Here is a 27,982-nt window from a genome sequence, read left to right on the forward strand (position 1 = left end):
GTATTTCCGCGTTCACGACGGCCGAGCTGTTATCAATGACTCTCCATGGGTGTGCAGGGCTTTACCTAATGCATTATATCTGTGTCTATCATTCTCTCCTCCGGCTGCGGCTGTTGTCTCCGCGCTGACTGAATGAAGCTGTAACCATCTGAGGTCCTCCTCCTCCTCCTCTTCCTCCTCCTCCTCCTTCTCCTCTTCCGCCGCCTCTTATTCTCCATTGAGCCTGTCGTCGACCAGCGCGGTCGAGCTGGGGGGGAATCCGGGGAAAGGGAGCCGCGGCGCCGCGCACCGGCCGACGGACGCCCCGCCGCGACGCGCCACCAACATGCTCACCCGGGTCAAGTCCGCAGTGGCCGGTTTCATGGGTGGGATCATGGCCGGGGGCAGCTCCGGCGGAGGCAACCCTGGTTCCGAGCTGCCGCTGAGATTCCCATATATGAGACCTGAGTTCCTTGGACTGTCCCCGGATGAGATCGAGTGCTCCGCGGACCACATAGCCCGGCCCATCCTCATCCTGAAGGAAACAAGGAGATTACCGTGGGCCACCGGATACGCTGAGTAAGTACACCCACGGCAGCTGCACTTTAAATCTGCTCCTGTTGTCTTTCAAGTGTCATCACAGTTGGGTTTAATGCAAAGCATCTGGGAGGCCCAAGTGTCCATCACAACACTGTGTTACTGATTTGCTCCTGTCAACAGATGTGCACACTAAGCTCTGCCTGGGAGCAAACCTGCACCTGTTGTCACCTACATCCACATCCAGCATGCTTGTGGATCCACGCAGCATCCTTTTGCTCTCTGTGTCAAATTGCAATTGCGTGCTATAAGAAATGGATGACAGCATTCACAAAGGTCACATCACTCAGAGAGCCCAAGCTGGTTCTCACGTGCAAGAGGATGATGATGCACCCTCCACTGTACCAGCAGCATCTGGGTATTAAGTCTACAACTGTGCTCTATTTATGGCATGGCTGTGTGTCAGTGTGTGATTGCATGCTAATGGCTTCTGGATGCACTGTAGCAAACCAGTTTAAAAAGATGCACCCTCATACTCCAGCCTGGCCTTTCCTGACATCAGACTGCTGACTGCTGTTTAATGCACTTAAGTGAAGAGTTTGTTGCTGCCTGTCATTGCTGCCCCTGTCAGCATCCACATAGTACAGGAGGGAACCAGTGCTCTCTTAATCATGTCACATTTTACAGTGGGTAATTAATAGCTTACTAGGTGGGTGTATTACAAGTTGACTTCCTTTGATGATTGCATTTATAGGCTACCATTGTTGACTTTATAGGTAAGCAGGTAGCAGGATGTACCCTGGGATGCCAAAACAAAAGAAGGGATATTCATTGTGTAAGATTTAGGAGGATTATGTGGCTGAAACTTCTCCTGGTTAGAATTTCTAAAGTGTTCTTTGTTCATGAGATTTTTACCGGGAGCTGAATTATCCGCAGAGGGATCTTCCTCTCTAACTCAAACAGACTCATTGATTTAAACGGTTAAAATGCTGAATTAAGGGAGTTCTTGTGTTACAAGTAAGTGTTTCTTCGACACTGTTTGGCATAACTTTGGATCCGGACATTCAGGAGATTTTTACCAGGAGCTGAATTATCCACAGAGGTCTCTTCCTCTCAAAACAAACAGAAACCACAATTTAAACTGGGAAAACACTGAATAAAGCAGTTTCATGTTAAATCTGTGTTTTTCCAAAGACTCTCACCACAAATCTGGTGCTAACTACGGTGGCCGATGCAAAACACGAATGGCCCTATCTATAGCCAGTGTTTGGTTTGTCCATTCTAAACTTCTAAAACATGACAATCTCCAAAGAAGAGGGCCTGGGATGCCTTACAACAGAAGGGAGCTCCTGGGTTGGACCAGACAGATAAAGTCATATTCTTAAGTAGGGGAGACCGGGTATGGTTGTAAAAAAGGGAATGGTTGTAACAGCACTACTTTCACCAAGAAGGGATGATCTATGAGTCATGTAATACATGTATTGTATGACCACTTCCTTCCTGACCTTGCATTTGAAATTTCATAGCCATGTAAAAAAGTATGCAAATTTTACAGGCAAAATACTGATTTTCAGGTATTAAAGTATTTCTATATTTTGGTTAATGCCGACATTGTTGAAATTGTAATGATGTAACTTGTATTAGATGAGAGAGCCTCTTAGGTGAAGTGTGAGGCATTTCATCTTCATCTCTCTCATTTCAAACCATCATGTTTCTACAGCTACCTAAATAGTGACTGACCGGGATGGGGATGGTTGTAACACCTTTTATAAAAGCGAACTAACCCCAATGACAACTAAACACATTTTCTCCATCTCACTCCTTTTTTCAGCCAGGAGATTTGGCAAGAAAAAACTGATAGTGGTGCTCTTACACACGGCCTTGTACTGGAAAATACAGCCTTATACAGCCTTAACTTTGTGTGACCTGATGTTCCAGGATACAGCCACAGTGTTCTCATCAAACAAGTATGCAAGGTTGTCTTGAAGCTTATCAGTAAGGGCAGTACTTTGTGTATCAGAGATGCAGCCTCAGACTGTCAGCTTTGTTTGACATACTGGTGTCACAGGTGACTTCACTGCAACTGTATTAAAGTGCTGCTAGGAGAAGTTGCCCATCTCAGCCTGAGACTCTGTTGAAGGTTGCCTGTGCCTGCTTGTAAGTGTGGTAATAAAACTCAGGAAGACACTCTGTTTGTGAGTCTATATTACAGACATTTTCACCACAGTCCTAATGTCTGTATTAGATGAGATGAGGCAGGGAAGGAGAGGAGGGTTGGTCTCCAAATAATAGCTTACCCCAGGTTGTGTTAACCTTACCGCCATGGTTGTGGGGCAGGTTGTAACAGTGGAACTCCTTGTATCTGACATAAATTAAGTGTTTAAGAGTTTTATGATATAGTTGGAGAATTTGGAAATATTGCTATTTGTAGTAGACAAAAAAAGGCTGCTTTGTGTCAAAATTTTAGAGCTATAGCACAAAAATTCACAGAGTTATTGGTGGTGAGATAGAAACTAGGGTTGAGAATCACCAGGGGCCCCATGATACGATATTATCACGATACTTTAGTCATGATGTAGTATTTTTGCAATTTTTAACATGTTGCGATATGCTGAGTATTGATTAATAAAATATATTGCAATATATTATCTGCAAATTATGTCCCCAAAGGAAAACTGTCATTTTTATCAAATAAGATAGATTTTTCAGTCTGTTCATCTCACTTCAGTCATTTTAATGGCAACAAAATGTATCTGGCGATCTGAAAAATCAATTGACCATATTCTTCTAGTAGGCTACTAAAAGTTTAATTTGTATTTGTAATATTATTAAATTTTATAATAAAAAATCGATAATTTGCAATCAAGAAATGTTTAGTATTAAAAAAAAATTAAAGGGGCATAATGCGAAATCGTTTCACTGCTAGGTTTGCTGTTGTGCACTGCCTGTAGACCAAAACAAAGTGTGTCATGAGCCACTCCTCCCTCTACCTCTGCTCTCCACCCCCCACCCCACTCGCCTCGTCTGTGCAGCCGAGGACCGCAGCATCTCCATGGACTGTTACATCCAGACGGTCCCTGTGTTTCTTCCGCAGGCTCCACTTCACTCAGCGGCCCGATATACCCGCAGCTTCTTCCCACATTAACCTGAATAACAAACCAGGGCTCAGTGCTCCAGTTGGATCCAAACGGAGAGCCTGGGCTAACGTTAGCTGGGAGGCTAACTGGCTGACGTTAGTGTTGGCACTAGTCGGCTGCCACGCTAACGTTCCTACTCTTCTCCGTGAGCCCACGGCTCATGGCTCCGGCTCACGCAGAGTAGGGACGTTAGCGTTAGCTCCTGGAGTTAGCTCTAGAGCTACTACGGCTACTGGAGTAACTTACAGCTATGGAGCGCTTCTACCAGCTCTTCTAGTCACTGAGCCTCGCCTCCATCTCAGCAAATATATTACATTTATTACAGGTACCATCATCATTGAAGTAGGCAGAGAAATAGCTAAACACAGCCCGCCAGGCTGCCTGCCGGGCTACATTTTACAATGCTAATTGCAAATGTTAGCTGGGCTGCCGGGCTACTCACCTAACACATGAACGTACATGAACGCGCAGCTGGACTGGCTTGTAAACAATTGGCTGGAGAACAACACAGAGAGAGGGTGTGTGAGGTCATGCTATACTGATGAAATTACACCTCTTGTTCTTCACATAGCAATTTTTTAATTCCTTCAATCTAGAAATGATAAATTTCACTTATTGCTCCTTTAAGGTTAGTTTTGTTGTTGTGTCAGTTGGAAACTTATTTTAAGAAGTTGGTCAAAATCCAAAACTTTTTTTTTACATTTTTTAGTGGGATGGAATTAAAAATAAATAAGTTAGAATAGAATAAAATAGTTTGACCATTAAATATTAACACAACTTTTTGATACATATTAAGTTGATTCAACTTAATTAAGTTTGTTCAGGTCAAAGCAAATCAAGTTGGTTGTACAAATTTCGTTTTTTTTTTAACTTGAACCAGTGGATTCTTTTTTAGAGTGTGTAGATACAATATTGCCATACATAACTATCGCAGTACTATGTTGTATTGATTTTTTTCCTCGACCCCTAACAGAAAGTGTTACAAGCATATCACCAGCATCACAGGGACCTGATATAGCCACAAAAAGACCTCATCTGTAGTCTAAGGGCAGGGCACAAGACACACAACGTGATGACATCAACATATAGTATGTTTAGACTTTGGAGAAGCTTGTTGCATTTGTTTATTAAAAGGAAACGATGTATGAATATGTAGCTCTAGAGTTATGTAGCTATTGTACGTGATATTTGATCAACGCACTAAATCCGTTTCCACCCTCAGTTAATATATCACAGTGAATGAATTCCTGGATGACAATCCGTCTCTCCACCCTGTTACCAATTATGTGTGTGGTTTCACAGTAAGATACGCAGAATCTTGGGTAATTACCAAGAAATAAAGGAGGAACAAATCACTAATTAATCAATAGTAATGACAAAAAGCAGATATAGATAACAACGGGGCGCCAGCTGAACCATTGTCTGATAATTGTTCACAGATATGTCAATCTACTACTTATCTCAAGAAGAACAGATTATATTTGAATATTTTTAAATAGTTTCTGTACTGTTTTCTGCAGAGGAAAGTTTGTTCCCATTCTGAATCCTGTGGATATATAAGCTATTATTAGAAATAACCCGTCCCTCATTCTCTTCTCTGCTGCTGTATTATAATAGAATAATACTGAAACAGTTTTTATCAGGTCTTTGGTCATATCTTTCTGTCCTTTTCTTTCTTTCTCTGTAACACACACACACACACACACACACACTGATACTCAGAGCAGGCCTGAAGTGTCTCTTTGGGACCGGTGTGGTTAATGAGTTCAGCTCCTACCAGCATTTATCTGTAATTAAAGCCTCCTGTGTTGTCATTACAGCAGCCATTTTGGCTCTCACCTCTGTTACCTCTTATACTCTCGACTCTTTTCTGCTCACAACAAAAACAACAGAACAGAACATCAGAAATCGATTACAGTTGTCTTTTTCTTTTCTGTTTGGAATCAAGGTAAATCCCAAACACTTACAAGTCAAATCTTTTTTTGTAATGCTCATACTTGACCATTTATTAAACTACAGTCATAGCTTAGCTCCCTTTGTTGAAGCATTGGTAGGAGTAAGTGCATGCTAAGAGCAATACTTGGCATAGAGAATGTGAAGGTACAGTACGTCATGCCCTGTTGGACGGAGGTGCAATGTTGTGAAGTACACACTCTGTTACCTCTGTCCAAAAACGATACCGTCTGGGGGAGGTAGTGCATGGGGCTCTTGCCAAGTCATATCAAACTATGCTGTTTATCGTGATTAGCTTGTCTAAATACTGTTGCCTAACCACAGTAGCAGATACAGCAAACAGAGCACGTTCCTCCCAAGATGGCACTCCCATCTAAAACATTTAACACAACGTGACGTCACATTCTCTATAAAGAGTTTGGATGGTGCTGTTTATTTTTTTTACCTTTTTAATAACCAAAAATATAAGCAAAAGTGTAAAGAATGTGAGCTTCAAAGGTTAGCATGTAGCTAATTAGCTTAAAACCTAGTAGCATGCAGCTTTGGTCGGAATTCGGAATTCGCACATTCCACCAGGGTCAGTCTTTAGCCCTTTTTAGATAGGAATTGTGCAGATTTGCAGGAAAGCCCAGTCTTTTTTCAGCAGTGGCAGTATAAAAACAAAATCGGGGAGTGCAGCAAAATGCAGCCTACCTACTTTTGTTTACAGAATGCGCCTTTTTCGGGGCAATGGGGGGCATGAGCAAGTAACAAAATGTGTGGCTCAGCGTGTGACGTAAACAGTGACGTGGGAGGGAAGTTGCGGCTAGTCAGGCGGCGATTCTTTCGTAAATCGGCCCGTTCTTCACCGTCCCCGTCATCTGACGGTTAATTGCCTCTTCGTTTGCGAGGACAAGGAGGTCGCGCAATACCTTGTCTCCCCAGTTGCTCATCTTCACAGTGTCTGTCAGGTTTACGTTTCCCTCTTGCTACTAGCTGCTCGCTAATTCCTGCTATCAGCTGTTTCCTGTTTATCCAGCGCCAGTGGCTCGCAAGTGCGGCGTCATCAACAGCTCCTCCCACAAGTCTTCAACAGCCCCTCCTGTTGCGGAAGGCCGCCATGGTCTTTTTAAACTAAAAGGGTTGCGGCAATATGACTACCCTACGAGGCGGAAAGTTGGGCGCCTCAGATCAATTCGCCAATCTGGCTCTGTGTGTCTAAACATTCGCAGCTGGCCGGCAAAACAGCCCAACATTCGTGGAAAATCTGGCAGTGTAAAAGGGGCTTCTTTTTCTGGGTGTTCTCCTCCCACAGTCCAAAGACATGCAGGTTAATTGGTGACTCTAAATTGCCCGTAGGTGTGAATGTGAGTGTGAATGGTTGTCTGTCTCTATGTGTCAGCCCTGTGATAGTCTGGCGACCTGTCCAGGGTGTACCCTGCCTCTCTTGCAGTGTCAGCTGGGGAAGCTCCAGCTCCCCTGTGACCCCCAACAGAATAAGTGGTTACTGAAAATAAATGAATGAATGAAAAGTGGAATTACAAGCGACTCCATCAGGTGATGCCATGGGGCCCAAAATGACTTTTTCCCATAGACTTACATTGGGAAAGACTCGTCTGTAAATCAGTGGATGCATTTTTTTGAGTGTCGCAACCCCCTCAATAAGACATGTTTAAATATCAAACATTTTGAAGAGTCTAGAGGAGCCACAAGATTAAAATAATTTTATTCCCAGTAAAGTTAGCAGTGCGCTAAAGCGGAAGTCAGCCCATTGGCCAGCAGAATTTAGCTCCTTGCCTGTGCTTGTTGGCTGTAAGTAGTGGGCTTGCTCTTTGGGTCCCACAATGCAAAACATCCAGGTGATTTCATACTTTTTTCAAGCTTTTTTGGCTTCATGCGCCACTGAGAAATTTTTATAGGAATGAAAAGGGGCCCGCTTCCAATGCTGTATCCAGGACTCTTAATACATCCATGGTACCATGCATGTGTAGCTCTCAACAGAGATGAGAAGGAGGCAAGATGGCTCACTCCTTAGCTACTTTTTTCATCAGCTACAGAAAAAACAATGTTTTTAATCCTTTTATAATTTTTGCCTAATCGAGCCCTGAATCTGGCAGCAATATTTGTTATTTCAGTGAGCAAAATTAATGGTCGTGGGTTAGAGATGAGTAGGTGTCAGTCTCTGTCTGAAATCAAAGACTAATTGCTTCAGAAATTACTAAGACTTTCGAGTGGTAATCTTCCACTGTTATCATTGTAAACTAAAAAAAATGTACCATTTTTACTGATGTTCCTCGCAGTCCCTTTAGAACCAAATATTGAAGACAACCCCATCCATTCTTACACTCCATTCAAACACCCATTGTTCCATTGTATTTTCTTATCTCTTATATACAGGTGGAAGTGCAATCCTAACCAAACCCCCCCGGGGAAAAGTACTAAATTTGGACTTTTTAAAAGACTGTTTTAAGTATTTCACTCGTAGCTCTTTTGCTGTTATTGTTCCTTTGATGTTACGAATTAAATGGAGGCAAAGCTATGAACCATTGTGCTTCACCAAAAATTTATATCTCATCCTTGGGGCCAATGTCTGGCCCAGAATCTGTTGCCGAGGGTAGAGAAACAAAGAGGGCATTAGATGTCTGACAATGGAGGGGAAAATTAGGTTTTGTTCCTAATGGGAGGAAAGCTAATTGTTCCGAATGAAACAAAAATTTGATTGGCAGAGAAGCGAAATGACTGTCATTCTTTCTGCGAATGGCGAAATGGGGACAAATTAGATGCAAGGGTACTTTCAGTCGCACACACCAGCTGCACCTACCAGGACACAGAGTAACACACAATGATCCATTATCGATTTGACCCATTAAATACATTGGACAATGCATTTAGTGGGTCCAATCAATAGTGAAGGATGAGGACTGGGTTTTTGCAAATAGTTTATAGGGTTCAAAAGTTTATACAAACATGTATTTTTACATACAAAATGATGTCAGGCCAGCAGGACATGATTAATCACACACATACATGCACAGGTCATTACATTACTGCGTTTGTTGACAGCAGATTGGATGAAGCAGACAAAGACTTCCCAGACCTCTGTGTATCATGAGCTCAAAAGTGGTTGATGCGTCAAAGTGTTTTATGACTATAATAACTCAGAGGGCATTTTCGACTGTAATTATGGGTGCAGTGGTAATATATTAGGTTTGAAAGCAGAGCTGCGCAATCACAGTGAAGAACAGCCCTCTGGACATGATGGCTTTTATACCACATGCATGGTGAATGACACAATATAACCAAAGCAGTGCCAGTTTTAGCTCCGGCGCACCCTCGATACCACAAGACCAAGCATGGCAACCAGTTCCATTTATAACACGTTGGGCTTTATGGAAGTTGTTAGCACAGTTGTAACAAATACTTCATCAAACGTGGCAGTGCCGGGTGCGGATTCTTGCCTGTTGCTGCCATATTCGGAGGAGAAATTAGATGTAGAGAGTAGTAATTCCACTGTTCCTACAACCCCAGCAGAGGCTAATTAGCTGTGTTTCAATGGAACAGTTTAATTATTTGAATGGTTTTAAAAACACTCAACATGATGCCAAAATTCGGCATCTGATGAGACAATAATGCTTCACACACTTTAAAAGAAATTCCCTGGTCATTGGGTTTCCACTGCAGGACACTGAAGCAAAATGGCCAACACATTTACTCTAAAACCAGATTAGAAATACAAAGGCCTTTATTGATTGGGTATCCTCCCATTTAACCACTGCATAATCCGCACTGATAATGGACAGCTACACACGGCTTTGAAGACAATAGCTTTCTTTTTCTCTCACTCACTCTGTGGGTATTAGCAAACTAAGTATGCAGAACAACATAAAAACTGTTACATCGAAAATTTAAAAGCAAAAATCCATATAAATTATGCTTATGAGCATAAATATTAACATATATTCATACTAATACATGCATAAACTGTCACTTTTGCTAAATATCTATGCCTGTCCTTATCATTCTCTTTGTATCTAAGGTTAACAAGCAAGGAACAAGGAACCAGACATTGATGCTGCCTAGCAGAAAGCATCCAGAGTCTGTGTCTATAAATAGGCATGCCAATTTCTCAACTCTCACACACACATTCACAACACCCTCCAGAGACGTCTGTCAGACTTGCCAGTCTCATCGGAGCTGCCTTCACAATCTTTATTTTTCCACCATTCATTGGTGGCCCCAATCACATTTTATCATTAACTGTTGTTCAGCAGGTTGAGCAACCTTTGAGGTGGCCAGTATGAGATTAGTGCTGCAAAATAGGCCCAAGCGTTTATTTCTATGCCAAAATTTTAATATTGATTTTTTTTCTCAGTTGTTGTAGCAAGTAGAAACTGGATTATAACCTTTAAAATGTCACTGCTGTGTAAACATCTTAAATAATGCTGTGACTTTCACAGTTGGAGCCCACAGTAGGGATACTCATCTTGCATTGCCCAGGGGCCACTTTTGCAAAATGACAGGAGGCCAAGGGCCAGTTGCAGCAGCCCCAACAGAGGGGCATTTCAAGGATTTGAGGACATTTGGGGCTTAGCCTAGAGCTCTATTGGGTTGTCTGGGGGGTCCTCTCCTTTTTTTTGATAAACAAGCTCCATTTTGATGCTTTTTAATGCACTCTGATATCTAATGGCACACCGGCCCTGTTTGGTTCGGTTCAATCAAACTCAAGTGTGTTTGCCCCCCAAGTGCGGTTCTTTTGGGCAGGTGTGAATACAGCAATCATAGTTGGGTGCGCACCACAACAACCAGACCGAGACCTTCTTGAAGAGGTGGTCTTGCAAGTCTACTACATTTTGTTTACTTCCTGGATTTTTCCCGCGTGGAAATTCTAACCAATCAAGAGCAGCTTTATCGTGCAAGACATTTTATCTGGTCCGCTTGTAAATGCTGCCATGAGAACATAAACCAACTCTAGGCAATTATGCAACTTTATAACAAAACTAGTCCCTGATTCAGACCAAAGCAAGACAACTCTAGGTCTGAAAGCACCCTTTAGATAATTCCCAGTCTGAAACAGAGTTTGGGGGCCACCTGGTACCCTATCACAGGCTAGATTTGACCAACGGGCTGTAAATTGAGTATCACTGCTGTTAGCAATCTATGTTTGGAATGAATGTAACTTAAAGAACATTTAAAGGGATACTTTGTCATTTCAACCAGCTCTGTGTCATAAAGATGTGGGTAGTATGTGTAAATAAACTGTGGTGAACTTCCCTTTGTCTTACGAGCGCCCAGATCTCCCTTTTCAACTCTCAGCTCAGATTCATCGGATGACGCATTTTGTGGCGCTGTGCATTCTGGTTGTCATAGGTTTTCTACCTCTTGATCAAAAGCAAATGCCTTTTTTTTTATCTGTTTTCTCTGGTCGTTTAGCACCAATTTCAAAAGTATTTGTGTCTCTACTGCACAGGCAGCCCAGTTTTATGAAAAGACTATCTTTCCAGCAGTGAAATATGTGTTCAACCAAATAAATAATGTATGAAAAATCCAAATAATTAAAATGTTTTCATACTTTACTGTTGGTCTCTGGTCAAAATTTGGGGTATTTTACAAGGGGTGGGGTATGTGTTGGGGGGGCCTAAGACTCATGACCTTAGTATATTTAAAACCCTGGCCACGGCCCTGCTCATATACATTATGTATTTCATCTAGCTTCTTTTGCTGTTTGTGACAACAACACAAAAGAGAAGCAGAGTAGTAATTTAAAAAAATTGTTGTCAAATGTTGACGTGTGAAAAAAGGAGGAAATAAGACATATTACTTTTGTGCAAACCACACAGTTATTGTGTGGCTGTCCTTAATCATTACCGGGTTGCATCTCTCCTTGGTACCGTCTCTCTTTGCAGTCTGCCTGGTTAAATAAGGGACAAATAAAGATGAATGAGGCAACATGCACATAGCTCTGGGCGTGTATGTATAGTCACACACAAACAAAGACGTCTAATTCTCCCAGAAGCGACTGTCCTGATGCATCAGGACACTCCCGGCAGAGCAAGACCACAAACAAGCTCTCGTGTTTGATCTTCATCAGGAACATGATACATACAAAGCCAGCTGCTTCGCTGGGCGTGCAGAGAGAAACCTCAGGCTGTGGCTCTGACTAATTGTTGTGATCCTGCAGTGAGCCATAATAACCATGAAAGACTGCAGTACCATTTCATCCAACAAAAAAAAGCATCTGATGTCGGCTTTCATTCACTGGCTTGTTCCAGACCACAGCTGTCAGACTGGGAAATTACAGCAAGTGGTGCATCTGTTGCTCATAGCAAAATTTTATCTGAAAAAGAAGAAGAGTGCTGAAAGTATGTTGCCAAATGGGATTTTTATGTAACAGGACCTTTGAATGGCTGCAGATAAGCTAACAGTTGAAAATATGAGTCAACCTGTGTGTGTCATCTTCTGTTTCAGGGTGATTAATGCTGGTAAGAGTGCGCTGAACGAGGACCAGGCCTGCTGCGAGGTGGTCGTAGCGAGAAGGAGGCCAATGAGCTACTGCCCTCCCTCCACGCCCAGCAAGACCCCCACGGCCAAGAGACGCAACTCCCTGCCCAACGGAGAGGGCCTGGGGCTCCGTATGGAGCACAGCAAGCTCGGCGAGGTAAGAAAACCCCATATACAAATACACACTCCATTTAATGTGTAAGTATATGCACAAGGGTATGCAGCATTCATACATAATGGATTTATTAACAGTTTTGCATGTGACTAAAGTAAGTAAACTAGCGGAAAGTTTGTTAACTCAACCATATCTGACAGTGTAATCAAAAAGGTAACATTCATTGTGGACCATCCATCATGGAAAAAACATCACATTTACAGGGAAACTTGGGTATTTTTTTAACTGTCCAATGGTCCAATACTGAGAGAGACAGCTGCAGCCACAGCGGCAAAACAGGCTGCAGTGTAACAGCCGGGCTCCACTGGGCATATCAGCGGCGTGACATGTCTGGAGCGCGAGTCCTGTAGCAGCTCACCCCCCTGTTAATCAATTACAGCGGCTCAACTCTCTATTTTACGCGGCTCTTCTATTTTTGTTGCACTACGCTCCCCTACGCGACCCTCCAGCAGATGAAAACTACATGAAATAGTGTGCTAAATGAGCACAGTGTGTTTTTAAATGAATAAACCATTATCAGAGGTGATATGTGATGATTTTTTTCATGCATTTACCCATGTTTATCCGTGACATTGTGTAAATGTCCGTGGCGGACATTTGAAAGCGAGTAGGTGACAAACAGTACTGTAAACTTGTAGATAACTCAAATATATGTAATAATTTAGGTGGAAAATGCTTTAACATTTCATGCAGCCTACATGCAGCCTCTCGGCTCAGCAAACGGTAAACAACCCCGCTGGCTTCTCTACGTGTCGCTTCTGTACGCAGTCAGTGGAGCCCAAATGAATACGCCGCGATGCTACACTGACATGACGCTTACGTTTGCAGCCGGTAGAGCCCAGCCGTAATCCTTTTGTTTATTGTGCACCGTTGAGTTAAGGCCATTAAAAGTGTTTGTTTTTGCCATTGACAGGCTCAGTTTGTTATTCTAAGTGTCTAACAACATTATGGAAAGGACCCTACAGAGAAATAAAAAGTTTTCTCTGCTTTTCGCTGGTCTGGTGTGTTTGTTACTGTGACTAGTCTCACTAAAGAAGTCTCATACTAAAATCTTGTGGACTTTCCCAGCTAAATATTCAGCCATGACATTGAAAAACTTTTAGAGAACACTAAGTTCTTTGTACTCCAACACAACCCACTCTTCCTGGCACTCTCCAATTCCCATCAATGTTTCTACTGTTATTTTTCCCGCAATAAGTCACCTCTCGGGAGGTTAAAGAACGAGAGTTCTCCGTAGGTGAGACTCAGTCAACATAACAAACAGACCACTGAAAGGTAAGGAAAAACATTCGATTTCTCTGTCGGGTCATTTCTGTAATGTTGTCAGACACATATAATAACAAATTGAGCCTGTCAATGGCAAAAACAAACACTTTCAAGAAACGTAAATAGACAGTGCACAATTGCCCATAGAGATTACATTGCAACTAGTCTCTATATACAGACTCTATATTCAGTGAATGTCGAGTCTGTAGGCAAACCCCGGAGATCTTGCCTCCGGAAGAGAGCGGAAGAGCCCTGGTTTCCAGTTGTAGGCTGTTTGTAGTCCACATGATATTGACCAATCACGTGTGAGCTGCCAGGTTAAACGGTCCGTGCGGTGAACTAACAAGGCGGAACATAATTGGCGTCACTGCAAACTCTGAATCCATCGCAATGGTTCAGCATATTTACTTATATATAAATGGAAGTCGGAAACGGAAATTCGCCTCCTCTGCCCAAATCAAAACGGAATGCCAAAAAATTGGGGGTCTGCCCCCAGAGGCTGTATCGCTGTCTGCTGGAAGTCAGATGCCGAATACAGCCGATGGGTTCCGAGAATGCATTGCTGCAACCTGTTTGGTTGATGTGGCTGCAGCGGTCTCTCTCAATACTGGACCAACTTTTAAAGATCGTCGTCTCTGTTAGTCACTTAGACCCAAAAACATGGGAACACAGAGTTGAAAAGGTTGAGAAATACTTAATATTTCAGGAAAAATCATCTCGGGTCAAAGCAAGTTTTATTAAACCTCAGGGGTGGAAGTTGTGCAAGATATATAAATAAAGTTGATTGCCATTTTAACCATAAAAATGATGAAATGAATTGTTTTAGACTTTATTGTAAATTTGATTCATGTAATTTTTTTTCCTGGAAACCTTCATCCAGTGCCACCTCCGCATATTGGCCAGCAGTTGCAAAAACTGTGAGAACTTTTCTCTTAGAGGAGGCAGTTGAGACAAATCATCATTCACACCACGAGGGAGTTTGTACAAAAAAACAAAAAAAAAGGTTTGTGTCCAGTCTCGTATATTTCCAGGGTTACGCCCTGTGCAATGCGTGGGAAAGCTTGTACGGAGGTCTGTTAGGAGATGATTGAACTCAAAATGTCCGGAATGCGAATTGCAAATATACTCAAGTAAGTTGTGGTACAGTAATAGTGGGGCATAGCAGCAAAAAAAAGCAAAACTTGAACGTGTGATAGCAGAGATATGACAGAGGTGTGTTCCTCCCTCCAGAGAGAAATAGAGATAAGGAGGTTTGACCTCCCAAACACCTTTACACAGGATGAGTCATGGTATTTTCTCCTGGGTCTCTCCTCCCAGAGATGACTCACACATACTACAAGCCCATCCGGCAGCATTACACATTTCGCGTTGTCTTTGTTTTTTTTAAACTGTCAAATGATTTTTCCTAAAAGGACATCATTTGAGCTTACGCATGGTACTGTATGATGAGCTGGTGGAGGATTTTGGCATACTTATGTCAGATTACTAGGACAATTTGCAGTATTGAAATATGTAAACTCATATTTATGTTGCTTACTTTCAGTGCAAAAATATACATAATTAACAGTTTCTCATTCATTTAAATTGGAAAAGGTTGTAGAATCATTTTTGCCTCGATATTTATTCTTCTGAGTTTGATCTTAGTCACTTATTTATCAAAGGACATGATGGTAGGAGTCAAAGTCCTCGTTTCAGAAGGGTGAGAACTGCATCTTATTGCCCCAATAGGCATTCAGTTTATTAACTTCTTCATGCTGTGGGTCCAGTAAATGGGTTTATTATATTTCATTTCTGAATCCAATTACATCCTATTTTTCCCACGTTTCCTCTATACCTCTCCTATATGAAGGCAGGTTGCCAGAGCACACGTCGGCCCCAGGGAGAGCTGTAACATACAGTTTTTGGCTGTACCTAATTGTCAGTTCATCAGCTTATTTTACAGGGCGCTTTTTTAAATTAAATATTTCTCATTTAAACTACGTCGGATCACTTAAATTTGTTTGGAGTGCACCACAAAGCGTGTCTAAAGTCATACCTGGAGCCTCAGGGCGAGTTTGGTCAATAGGATTCCCTGTAGTGACCCTCCACTTAGCTGTTTCCCATCAATACGCTGCTTCCATTGAAATATTGTAGATTGCTGCCAAGGGCTGCGGGGTTGTTTTACTTACAGTAACAGTGGGGGTGGGGGTGTTACAATTTTTAGTACTTTTTGCATCACTTTGCCTCTTGTGCTGGTCCTGCCGGGATTATACAGATTTTCCACTGAAGACTCATTATTCTTAAGTTTGGTACAATGGCTCCTGCCCTTTGTTAGTGCATTAAAATTGGGCGCCACCGCATTTTTAACAAAGTCAGAAGAACCAAAATATTCATTATAGCATCAGTTTATATTACGTCATGAGGGAAATTACTTTTGCAATTTATAGACTTTAAAAAATAAGTTACATCTGAGTGTGGTTTAAGTTTAGACAGATGTTTCTGGACAACCGCAGCTTTTACTTGTGTGTACGTAAAAAGGAGTCTGGACTTAAATGCTATTAAAGGAGTCTGTAATCATTTCCGTTGCATACTCCAGACTCATTATGTGGAGCATTTATGTGTATTAAAAGCCACTGTTTTACTGAAACCCCACTGGTGAATTTGACTTCTGAGGGCCGATGTTCATGTAGGTCCTGTCTTTTAACGCTCTGATTTGGAAACGACAGACAGTTGGTCAGCTACTCATTAGTGGGTATAAAGATGTGCATTTTTTAGCAAAAAAAATAGAGGAAAAAAAAATCAAGGAAAAAAGACCAACAAATTAGCCAGTCAATAAAATCAGGCAGGCAGAATGCTCGGCTTCTGAAATGCTCCCGCTGTGGTAAAACACCATGCAGAGGATGGACCACCTGGTCCGTAGCAAGCTGCACCAGGTGAAATTGCCCCTCCCAGCTCCCTTACAGTCAAGATGGCAATCAGGATAACAAAAATGGTTGTTTATTCATCTCATACTGTGTCTAACTTAAGTGGATTATAACATATGTACATGTATGTACATACATACAGATGCTGTGGTTCAAAATGAGTCCAAACTTTTCTATGGATGTCTGTTCAGAGCCATGACGAAGGACAAAATGTGGCCTGCAACAGACAGTTACAACCGTGAATCACCACAACCACAAGTGAACCTTGAGCATACAGTCATAAATGTGCAAACAGAATAGTAGGCTGATTGGTCCAGTAGTTAGCGAGATTAGTTGCCGACAGGCAGATACACATGCACAACCAAACACTTGATCCCCTCCAGGCTTACATGTGGCGGAGATAATGATATATGATTTCTGTATGTGTCTGCAGGACAGTGAAGGACTGGTGTTCCACTACTGGGCCTTGTTCGATGGCCACGCCGGTTCAGGTGCAGCAGTCGTCGCCTCCCGCCTACTGCAGCACCACATCGCCTGCCAGCTCCAGGCCGTCATCGAGATCTTACGCAACTTATCCTCCTTGCCCCCGACTGTTCTGGGCGAGGAGCCCGAAAACAACCCCTACCTCCAGGGAAACACCCCAGGCCCTCACCGAGCCCTGACCCGAGCCGCTTCCCTGCGGGGGGCCGCAGGTGCGCCAGGCTCCCCGTGCAACACCCCACCTCCACCTCGCTTCTTTACCGAGAAGAAGATCCAGCACGAGAGCTTGGTGATAGGAGCCATAGAGAACGCCTTCAAAGAGATGGTGAGAGGCAGGTGCAAGGTCATGATAAAGCAGATTGCTCATCCTGATGGGTCCTGAAAGCACTCACAGGAAGCAGCTCTGTCATGCATCATTAGCTTACACTTTAGGATTTTGGCTGGGAGTCTTATGTTGGGAAATGTACATTATCTTCTTGCTGGGATCAGTTGTCCGACCTCTCAGTTACAGACTTGCCTCCTTGTTATCATTTTATTATCAACATCTTTAGCACCTATACCACTTTCACCTCTGCTCCAAGTTCAGCACTTTGAAAATACAATTTTCAGATATTTAGGCTACTTGAACATTTTTACGTTATAGCAGGAAAAGCACAGGTGTAATAACTAACTATAGCTGCATTTCTATTATATGAACAAGAGTCCTCATACTGAGCATTTTGACTTACAAAAGTGGCTTACAGGGACATGTTTTTGTATCTTAGTGACTAATGGAGAGAACAGCTTTTGAAACTGGTCCAGTACTGAGCGAGAGTTGCAGCTGGCAGTGGTGAAACAGGCTGCACTATAACCATTCTGGGCATGTTTGTACCATCAATTTAGGTCCACTAAAAGTGCTTGTATTTACCACTGACCGGCTCACATTATTATTTTAATTGTCTGGCAGTATTATAAAAAGGATCCCCACAGAGTCAGAGCTTTTCGTTAAAGAGTAAGATCATTTTTGTTTAGCCAAAGCCACCAGACTCCATTTAAATAACCAGTAATTTTATCATCGTAAAACACACTTCATTTAAAGTTGACTGAAACAAAATTTAAAATTGAAAAGCTGTCTTGGTTCGTCCTCCACTGTTCCAACAATCACCAGCTCTGGTTTGCTTGAAATAAACCCTTAATCTTGTGATTTAAATGTAAAAATATGCTGGCAGTATACACACTAAAATTAACGTTTATTTAAATGGAGTCTGGTGAGTTTGGTGAAAGTGAATTCCAGGGCTGTTTCTGCTTCAAGAAAAAGGTCTATTTCTGCACGGCATCATGTTTCACAGTTAAAAGAGGACACCAGGCAGGTTTGAAACAAGAAGCCAGCTTTAATGTAATAAAGCTGAAACCAAAAGAAAAAAAGGCAGACAACAACACTGAGGGAGAGGGCTGAGGTCAAACAAGGTACAGAGAAATAACACAATCAACTGAACTGAGAACAAACAGGTACTGGATCAAGGAACACCAGTGACCAATGCAGACAGATTGACAAAGGACAAGGCGAACACAAAGACTGAATACACAAGGAGAGCAGGCAGGTAATGAGGAACAGGTGACAGCAGGGTTGATGAGGAGCAGGTGAAACAAATCAGGGCAGGGCAGACAATTACTGTGGTAGGATAACACACAAATGCAGGAAGAGAAACCAGACATGACATATGAGGAGCGAACCTATGAAATAGAAATGAGTGAATACCATGAAACAGGGAAAACCCCAAATCAAGAAAACAATATAAAAAGCTCAAGCTCAAGGTAGCAGACTTCAAATAAAAACCCAGGACCATGACACAGGGATCCTTTCTATAATTTTGTGAGACACTTAGAGTGACAATCTGAGCCAGTGGCAAAAACAAGCAAGTGGATACTTTGGAGCTGGATTCATCACTGTTAGCTGCAGTGCTCACAAATAATAATAAAAAAAATCTTAAATATCATTGTCTCCATTACTCACTTTGACACAAAAACACAGGAAATTCAAGTCCAGCTTGAAAAACACCAAAGTTATCCCTTAAATAGTTAATACATTACTGTACTTCCATTGAGTCATCATAAGATTGTTTCCACACACAATCTGTTAAGTATTAACCATTTTTATTCAATTCACTACTCATAATTATTCAACAAATGTGATTTAATTGTTTTCCTGGAAGTTAGTGCAGTCACACAAATTTAGAGCTGAAATCAACTTTGATGATCACTTCATGTTTTCTGTAATTTTTTCAAAGCAAAAAAATGGGTTAAAGGTCTAATGTGTAGGAATTCGTGGCTTCAAGCAGAGAGGTTGCAAAACTAAAACTTATTTTGTGTACTAAGGAAGCATGTAGGACAGGGATCAGCAAAAGCCACAAAACATATTTTAACCCCTATAATGAAGGTAGCACAGCCTATTTAGTCTAAATTAGCCAACCAATATTACTAATAGGTCTAAATGAGCATTCATTAATTTGTTTTACCACAGGGTGGTTGTTCTGCAGTGGGCAATTTATGACTATTTGGAACTTTAACTTTGCAGAGTTGGTGGCAAAAGCAGATAAGGTTGTTCACACACTGTAACATTCTCTATTCTCATTCAAAACTTGACTTTTTTGGATTTGGACTCCATAGCTAGCCTAGCCAGGAAGATGTAAGCCTAGCCACTGCTCCTGAGGTGTGGCAAAATTTGGAGGAAAAGGCATCAAGCCATAGATGTTTGAAGCACATTTTAGTTGAAAAAATGTTTTAATTTTTTTTTTTTTTTGGTGCATAATTTCTTTAAAATGTTAAAATAAAAAGACAAACATTTTTTTCCATTTGATTTTTTTTTCTCAAGGCCACAGGGAACCCCCAAAGAAGGGCTAATGTGGCTCCGCAGCCACAGGTTGCCTAGCCGTGGTGTAGGAGAACTATGGTGGCCAATGTGACGGCACAAAAACACAAATGGCCTGTTTTTTGTCTGTTCTGGGCTACTGTAGAAACAACATGGCGGACTCCGTGGAAGAGGACCCGCTCTGTATGTAGATATAAACAGCTCATTCTTAGGTAACGCAAACACAACAATTTTTATTTTCAGCTGATTATAAACCAAAGTAAACTTTCATAAATATGAATACATACTTTATGCCAGTAGACACCCCTTAAATCTCACACTAGACCTTTAAAATACTAGGCACATCAAAAGTTGGCAAAGATTAGGATTAAGGAGTAAGTTGTGGTTAGGTTTTATATTGATAACAAAATACTTAGATCATTGATAGTTGATTTATGATATAAATTATAGGCAGAGATGTGTTTCTCTGTAGCTGATGGTCAGTAGATAATTAAGTATGGTTAAAATCCCTTTAGATGCCCTTTGCAGTTTATTGGAGGCTAGTTAGGAGGATACATTTTGTCATATTTCAATTGATATGTGTTAGAGTATTACACTTTTTTAAGATATCTTAAATGAAGTCATCACACAATAATTACACTAGATTATAAATCCTCAAATGTATTTAATTTGAATGAATTATGTAGCTGTTTGCCTGGGAATTCCTGGGAACACCTGGAATCATTTCTCCATGTTTTCTTATTTGAAGGAAAATATTAACACTGGAGTGCACGACCTGTCAAATTGTATAATTTTTGCATTAGCAGCAAGCACACTGCCAGTGTGTGTGTGTGTGTGCAGTAAATATTTGCATGAATACTAAGCAGATATGGAAATGTAGTTACTGAAGGGGCTAACACATGCAAATAAGTCGAGATAAACAAAAGCTGGTATCAATTTCTGAAATTGTTTTTGCTGATATAATATGCGATTGCTATATACACTGACCTGAGGGCAGGAACACACACATATTAAGCAACACACACACATTTTACCGAGATGCTCACAAAGATTATTTTCCACCACAACCTTTAGTGGCTCTGTTTACAGTTTATTTCGACATCTGGCTGCCTCAGAGAGCTGCTGATGAAATGATGGCTGCGGGCTAAATGCCACTCAACCGCGCACATATGACTGTGGATGTCTGCCGCTGTGGATCAAAGGCAGCATCTGACTAATATGTCTCAAGCAGTTTGCTTTTTAATCAAGGTATTTAGCCAAAGTTCTTTATTGTTAAAGAATTAGCTACAGGGCAGTCTGCTTTTTATGTCACCAAATGTATCATGAAGTTTTTAATTTATACAGAAATCTGCAGTCCATTTCCAAAAGAGAACGCATTATTTTGCACCATTAAATTGTGTTTCATTGTTTCTTTTAAATTGCCTTGTGAAGAGATATCTGTAGAAGCCAAAGTCTACACAGTATAACCACTAGATGGCAATGGAAAACAGCCCACGCCACTCCAGCTGGACCCTGCGGTACCCAGACTAAAAAGATCACTGTGAAAGCTCCTCAGATCAACCCCCTGCCACCCTTTCCCGCTTGTGGAGAAAACGAAGTCTCCTTACTCTTGATTTGACGTCTTTGTAGGAGATTATCGCCGCATCAGTTAAAGCTGTGGCCTTTATAGAAGGAAGTCCACGTGCAGGAAAAGAAACTGCTCATCAGAGAGTTGTGTCTGCAGGGTCTCTGCAAGATGGGAATGCAGAGAAACCAACGTGATTATATTCCTATTGTAGAAGGTCAAAAAGTAACAAATGCATAATAAGCATTGTGAAATTGCGGGGGAAAAACAGCGCTCTGAGTGTGTGCATTAGTCTAAAGCCTCTTGAACCTGGACATGCTCAGGCAATGTACAGTGCAACCCCTCTCACATTTCGCTGTCTACATTATTCATGCACAACAAGTTGTTGTTTACTGACATGCGGTCAGCGGTCAGGTTAAGCCAATCGATAGTCTGCGGCGATGCCCACACATCGTCTGACTCTCTAAAAAGTTGATCAGATTTTCCTGCCTCTTGCTTTCTTTCTGATTGTTTCTCTCCGTCTCTCTCTCTGACGGCCGTGCAGTCACATTTACGAATGTTATTGAATAGAAGGAAGGCAGAGACTGCGTTTCCCTCTGCATATGTGGGCTGCCTGCAGTGTGGGTTTTTGACTTTTACTGTCGCACTGTGGGTGGACGTGGGAAGGTTTTTATTTTTTTCTTTTGTGCTTCTTAAGTAAGGTTTCATTAAAGATTGACAACTGTCTCTCCCTTTGCCAGGATGCCCAGATTGAGAGGGAGAAGCAAGTCTACAACATCACAGGAGGGTGCACAGCTCTCACCGTGGTTTACCTGCTAGGGAAGCTATATGTTGGGAACGCAGGTGACAGCAGGTGTGTATGCTTACTTTCTCTCCACTATATGACAGACTCTATAAAGCAGGCAGTGATTATCACACCGCAGTAGAATCTAGAGACCCAAAACATATGATGTCAGTACATTACGATGGCCGTCTTGCTGTTTTGGACGCTTTCCTGGCCAAACTCAGCAGGACATTGGCTGATATGGGAGGGTAGTCACCTGATCACCTGGGGCTGCCATGCTATAAAAGCTGGTCCACGTGTGCACTGTGTCTCACTTCCTGCAGCTTTCTATTGCTTTTGTACCCTCAGCACCTCCACAGCACATCCATGTATTGCTGTCATGGCTAACATTGGTAATTTTCACACCCTGTTTGTATGAGTTTGGATAAATTATGTTTGTTTTAAAGGTCCAGTGTGTAGGATTTAGCGGCATCTAGCAGTGAGGTTGCAGAGTGCAACCAACAAAAATTCTTCTCCTGTGTGCCAAGCATGTTGGAGAACTATTGTGGCTGACGTGAAAACACAAATGGCCCTATCTGGAGCCAGTGTTTGGATTGTCCATTCTGGGCTACTGTAGAACAACATGGCAGACTCAAGAAAGAGGACCTGCTGTATGTAGAGGTAACAAAAACACAACAATTCTTATTTTGAAGGGATTAAACACTAATAAAACATAGTTATGATTATGATATTCCATGATTGGCAATAGAAGCACCTAAATCCTACACACGGGGATTATGCTATAGAAGAATGAGGGCCTGGTTCCCTTGTCACAAAGCCTTTGGGATTTTTCCACTGGATTTTGGGTTATCGCCGAAAATAAGCTCTGTGATGAACAAACGTTTTTGATCCTTACACGTATGTTCAGCAGGATAATTTTCACAAATTAACACCACTTTCATGATTATTTAAGCCTAAATGCAATCGCCAGAAGTAACGCTAATGTTAGGCTATTAACAAACAACACTACAGTTGCATTACCTAATGTCACCACTGTAACAAGACTGTAAAGCTGTGTTTGGTGCAGCTCTGCGTGATGAGGTTCTGTAGTCTCATTTAGCCACCTGCCAGCAACTGCCGTTTGTGAGACACACAGAAGCTTCAAAGTTCAAGAGTGGGATATTTACTGACATATTCTATGTTGTAGAACTTAACGTGAAAGTCTCCTCAGCTTGTGTTGACCTTAGACATTATTTCAGGCATCTAATCAAAAACCCACTGACTTTGAGACGAGGAAACTGTGAATGGTAAAATGCTAACTCACTTCCGAGTTCTAGGGATCATTCCTTGGGCACTCTATAGAGACAGAGTGCAATAAGGTCCCACCACACCAGAGGGGAAGACCATTCGTCTCTCTCTCTTGACTTTGAATTGCGTGAAGGTCCCTCCTTTTCATTTCCGTCTGCTATCAAACAGTCAAAAAATGTCTAAAAGCTTCTGTGTAATAGGATGCACTACCAACAGGCTATAGCCCAGGACTACCTTTTTTAAGCTGAAAAGCCGAGCTCTTAATAAGAGTAAAGTGGATACAGGCAATAGGACGTGAGGCATCAGCAAAAAGAATAGGAAAACTGTGGGATCCTAACGCTCATAATTAAATTCCAGTTGCTAATTTTGCCAGACAGACTGTAGAGGTTGAAGCTAACTAAGCTATGTAATGCCTGGTTTTAATCTTTGTTAGGTAAAGTGATGATCTTAACAGGTGATTCGATAAAACAGTTGTCAATATTAAAGTATGCCACTACTGGCCTAGAGTGGGATCATTACTCCAAGATAAGTAAGGTAAAGAGATGAGGACACCAAGATAGACTGATTATATTGAGTTTGTGAATATAATATTTCTTCTCAGTCTCAATAATTATTTGACATGCTGTAATCTAATGTTTTTAGCAAGTTACAGCCATTTTCCTTGGTGTTTCAGCCGTTGGTTGTACATTGTGGCAGTGATAGTTTTTCCGTTCTGGTGGGCAAATTTGCACATCCTAGGTTAGCGTAGCAATGACCCACCCTACACTCCTGATGATTGGCTAGTACTTGTTGTCTTCATTGATTGGATTAGTTAGCCTTAGGCAAGGGGAGTGGGATTGGTTAGGGCTAGGGTGAGAATGTGAGGATAGGCTGATCAGAGGCAGAATAAGGCCGAGTAAGGTTGGCCATTCCTTCGCTATCCTAGGATTCGCAAATTCACCTCCAGTGGGTGTGGTTTTCGCACTCTGTCTCTATGCAGGAGTGGTCGGTTACTTTTCGTAAACACAACATTCAAACTTCGCTCGTCCTTCACCTGCTTATATGTACACTGCAAGCTGCTATTGTAGGAAAGTTACATTTGTTAAAATGGAAAAGCCAATACTTAAGCAAGCTAACTAAGCTAACTGCTGGCACCCAGCTACCCAACAAAATAACAGGCCAACTCTGTGCCACTCTTCATCTGCTTCTTAAGTACTCAGCAACAAAAGTGAAAAGTGAAAGTCAACCACATATTCACTCTTCTTTTGGAACAAACCACACTGTTTGAACCACTGTTTGAATTTCCTTTGCACCATGTCTGCAACTTTTCTGTAGCTTTGTCTTGGATGCATGCTGTTATCACCTGATCGCTACCTTTTTATTAAGTCCCAACCTCACCTGAGTGCTGTAGGGCTAAACACACACAACATCCCTAACATATCGCTCACAGCAAACTAAGAAGAAAATACAGGCAGAGGGCAAAGTCTCTGCAGATAAATACACCACCACACACTTCTAGTGGGTCATATGTGATGATTGAGAGGGATTAGTGCTGTATGAGTCTAAACATTGTTTTTTAGGAAAGTCTTGCATAGACCCCTCCTTGTCACATTCTCTAACACATTTGTTACAACATGATGGGGCAGAAAAATCCATTGAAATGAAAGGTTGTATGTACATTACTTTTTGTGTGTCTTCAGGGCCATCATTATCAGAAACAATGAGATCATCCCCATGTCGACAGAGTTCACACCAGAATCAGAGCGACAGCGACTGCAGTTCCTGGTAAGAAAACACTGTACCATTTCTGTTTTTATATCTAACAACAAACAGTGTTTATGTGTCTTATTTTGAAAAGATAGCACATACTAAAGTGTGATCTAAATCTTGACAAATACATGTAGTAATTTAGTCACTCAAAGTCATGTCAGTTTATATAGTTGAACAAAGAAACTGTACTTTTTGGTGGCCACAGTTTCTTACAGTGTGTTCACACAACAAGCAACACAATCAGCAAGGCTTCTGAAGTCCATCACTTTCCCATAGAGCCGTGAGCCAATGTGAGGACACTCAGCTGTCAGCTCAGAGTAGCGGGCTGCAATCGACTGTTTGAGAGTCGGTGGCAGTAAGCAGTGACGCTTCCATGTTTCCTTTTGATTGTATGAATAAATCTGGAAGATAATGTTTGGATAAACTCTCTAGTTGCCTCTTTAGTTGGAGGCAGTGGAAAGCTCACTATCAAATACTTTTTTTTCTGCCAATATTGCCTGCATAGATATATCGAGGCCCATTTTTGCTGGTAAAAGAAAAAATCCGATAAAAACTCTGCCTTTTGGTGGAAAAAAGGATCCTGTAAGTCATTATGAGAAATTGTAAAAAAGTATCTTAATATTTTTTGAGATACTAACTTAATATTTCGAGAATAGTCATCTGTCATTATTTTGAAATACTGTCATTATTCTGAGTTATGAAGTCATTATTTCAACAAAGTTACTCACTATAATGACTCTTTTCATCACTGTGATATCTATGTGCAATATCATATATTAAGAAAGAGTGAAGTCGAGCCTGACCAATACGTTTGAATTGTATTATCGCCGATATATCAGCATATGTGTTTGCAGGTAATTAACAAGAAATTCCAGCACAGAAATGCCAGAGAGGTGTGCGAGTTAGATTACAAATAGTGCCTTCATTACACAGTTTGTCCACCAGAGAGCAATGACATCTTTATTTTTCAACTGTAAAATATCCTGCTTAGTACAATTCTTTAATAGCCAAAGTTAATGAAAGATTTAGGGGGATTTAGTGACATCTAGTGGTGAGAAGTGCAGATTGCAACCAGCTGAAACTTCTACCAGTTAGAAATCCTTTTCTTTGTTCAAGAGGTTCTTACTGAGAGCCGAACTATCTGTAGAGGTCACTTCCTCTCCAAAACGAAAGGACTGGGTGATTTTAAACCGTAAAAATACTGAATAAAGCACTTTTGTGTTAAAAAGAATCCATGTTTTTCCAATGCTTTCATCGTGGAGGGGCTGCTAACTACTGAGACTGACGCGAAAAAGTGAATTGCCCTATCTTGAGCCAGTGTTTGGTTTGTACGTTCTGGGCTACTGTAGAAACATGGCATTGCAACATGCCGATTACCATAAACTGCTCCCTGTTTAGATATAAACGGCTTATTATAAGGTAACGAAAACCCAGTGATTCTTATTTTCAGGTGATTATACACTAAAGAAAACACATTTATTATATAATATTATAGTTCTGTCAATGCATCTCCCTAAGCTCCCTAAGCTAGGCATTATCCCTATATCATCAATGGGAGCCTGCTACACTCTTCTGCACACGTCAATCACATCAGCCTCGGCCAGTATTCTATCAGAAACTGTCAACTCTCCATTTTCATATTATCAGTCTCAAAATATGAGTCAGGCTGGAGACTGAAGTGGCAAAAACCCAATGTGATGAAAGATGACTTTCATTTAATCTGCCACATATTTAGCTGCTTGACTGACTTGAAGACCACCCTTGTGCCCTCCAGGGTTTTATGCAGCCTCACCTGTTAGGAAATGAGTTCACGCACCTGGAATTTCCCCGGAGAGTTCAGAGGAAGGAGGTGGGCAAGAGGATGCTCTACAGAGATTTCACCATGAATGGATGGTGAGTCGTCCTCCGTCTTTTCTTTATCATCTCTTTTGCACACTATTTTCACTGAGCAGACAAAGCACTTCAGGACGCCAGGTCTCAGCCATCCTGCGAATGTGTGCTTAAGATAAATGACCCGCCTTATCGCCAATCACACCTGTCAAATTATGATGTGAGATGAAAATGTTGTGGGATGGTGGACAGCCCTCTCCAGCTGCATCCACCTTTTAAACGGCACAGTAATCTGAAAGAGAATACCTGAGTTGCTGCTGTGCTGGAGTCTGAGTCTCCACGTCTCTCTCACTCCCTTTACCACTGCTTTTACTCTCCTATACAGCGAGAGTTGAAGAGACCAGCAGAGAGCTAATGAGGGAGCAGCCTGACTTGATACGATATAATGATACAGCAGAGATGGCCCTGTATGTGCAGTGTTCTGCGGGCTAGCGAGGCACCATGCTGTTCGACTCTAGCTTCAGTGGAAGCCGGTAATGAGATGTGCTTTTACTGCTACTCTCGGTCTCACTCACACTCACTCACTGATGCATACAGCCACATACAGCACTGTGTGCATTGTGATGTATATTTCACCATAACACCACCCCTCAGGAGCAGAAATGTGCCAGCCAGGATGTGCCACTGTGTGGGCTACTGCTATGTTTCTCTTCACATCCAAGCGTGGAAGCAGTTTGGAGTCTTTTTTTTATTTACTGTATCTGGGCTGGATATCATTTGAAATGTTTCAATCGGCCTGGGTCACAAAACGAGGCAGCTGGAGAATAATTTTGAGGGATCTGAGGAAGCCAGGAGATATATAATGACTCTGCTTTCGGCAACTGTGGCTTGTTACCGCAAGCAGCTACATCTGAGGTACCCTTGAGCAAGGCAATGTTCACTGGAGCTCTTCAAAGGGGCTAAACCGCTCATCAAAGTTTCTCACAGCCTGAGGTGATGTCTTTAAATTGCTT

The 27,982-nt window shown here is 41.7% G+C and overlaps 1 protein-coding gene across 1 annotated transcript in view; it reads left to right on the forward strand.

Annotated features, from left to right (window-relative positions):
- Positions 1-27,982, forward strand: part of LOC117249368 (protein phosphatase 1H-like) — a 38,094-nt gene continuing 10,112 nt past the window's right edge. The window contains exons 1-6 of the mRNA XM_033614983.2: positions 1-558; positions 12,051-12,240; positions 16,861-17,232; positions 22,060-22,172; positions 25,070-25,154; positions 26,914-27,032. Of these exons, the coding sequence (XP_033470874.1) occupies positions 326-558; positions 12,051-12,240; positions 16,861-17,232; positions 22,060-22,172; positions 25,070-25,154; positions 26,914-27,032 (1,112 nt within the window). The 5' untranslated portion in view covers positions 1-325. The remainder of the gene's footprint in view (positions 559-12,050; positions 12,241-16,860; positions 17,233-22,059; positions 22,173-25,069; positions 25,155-26,913; positions 27,033-27,982) is intronic.

The sequence above is a fragment of the Epinephelus lanceolatus genome, chromosome 23 (assembly GCF_041903045.1).
Source record: "Epinephelus lanceolatus isolate andai-2023 chromosome 23, ASM4190304v1, whole genome shotgun sequence".
In the NCBI taxonomy this organism is placed as follows: Eukaryota; Metazoa; Chordata; class Actinopteri; order Perciformes; family Serranidae; genus Epinephelus; species Epinephelus lanceolatus.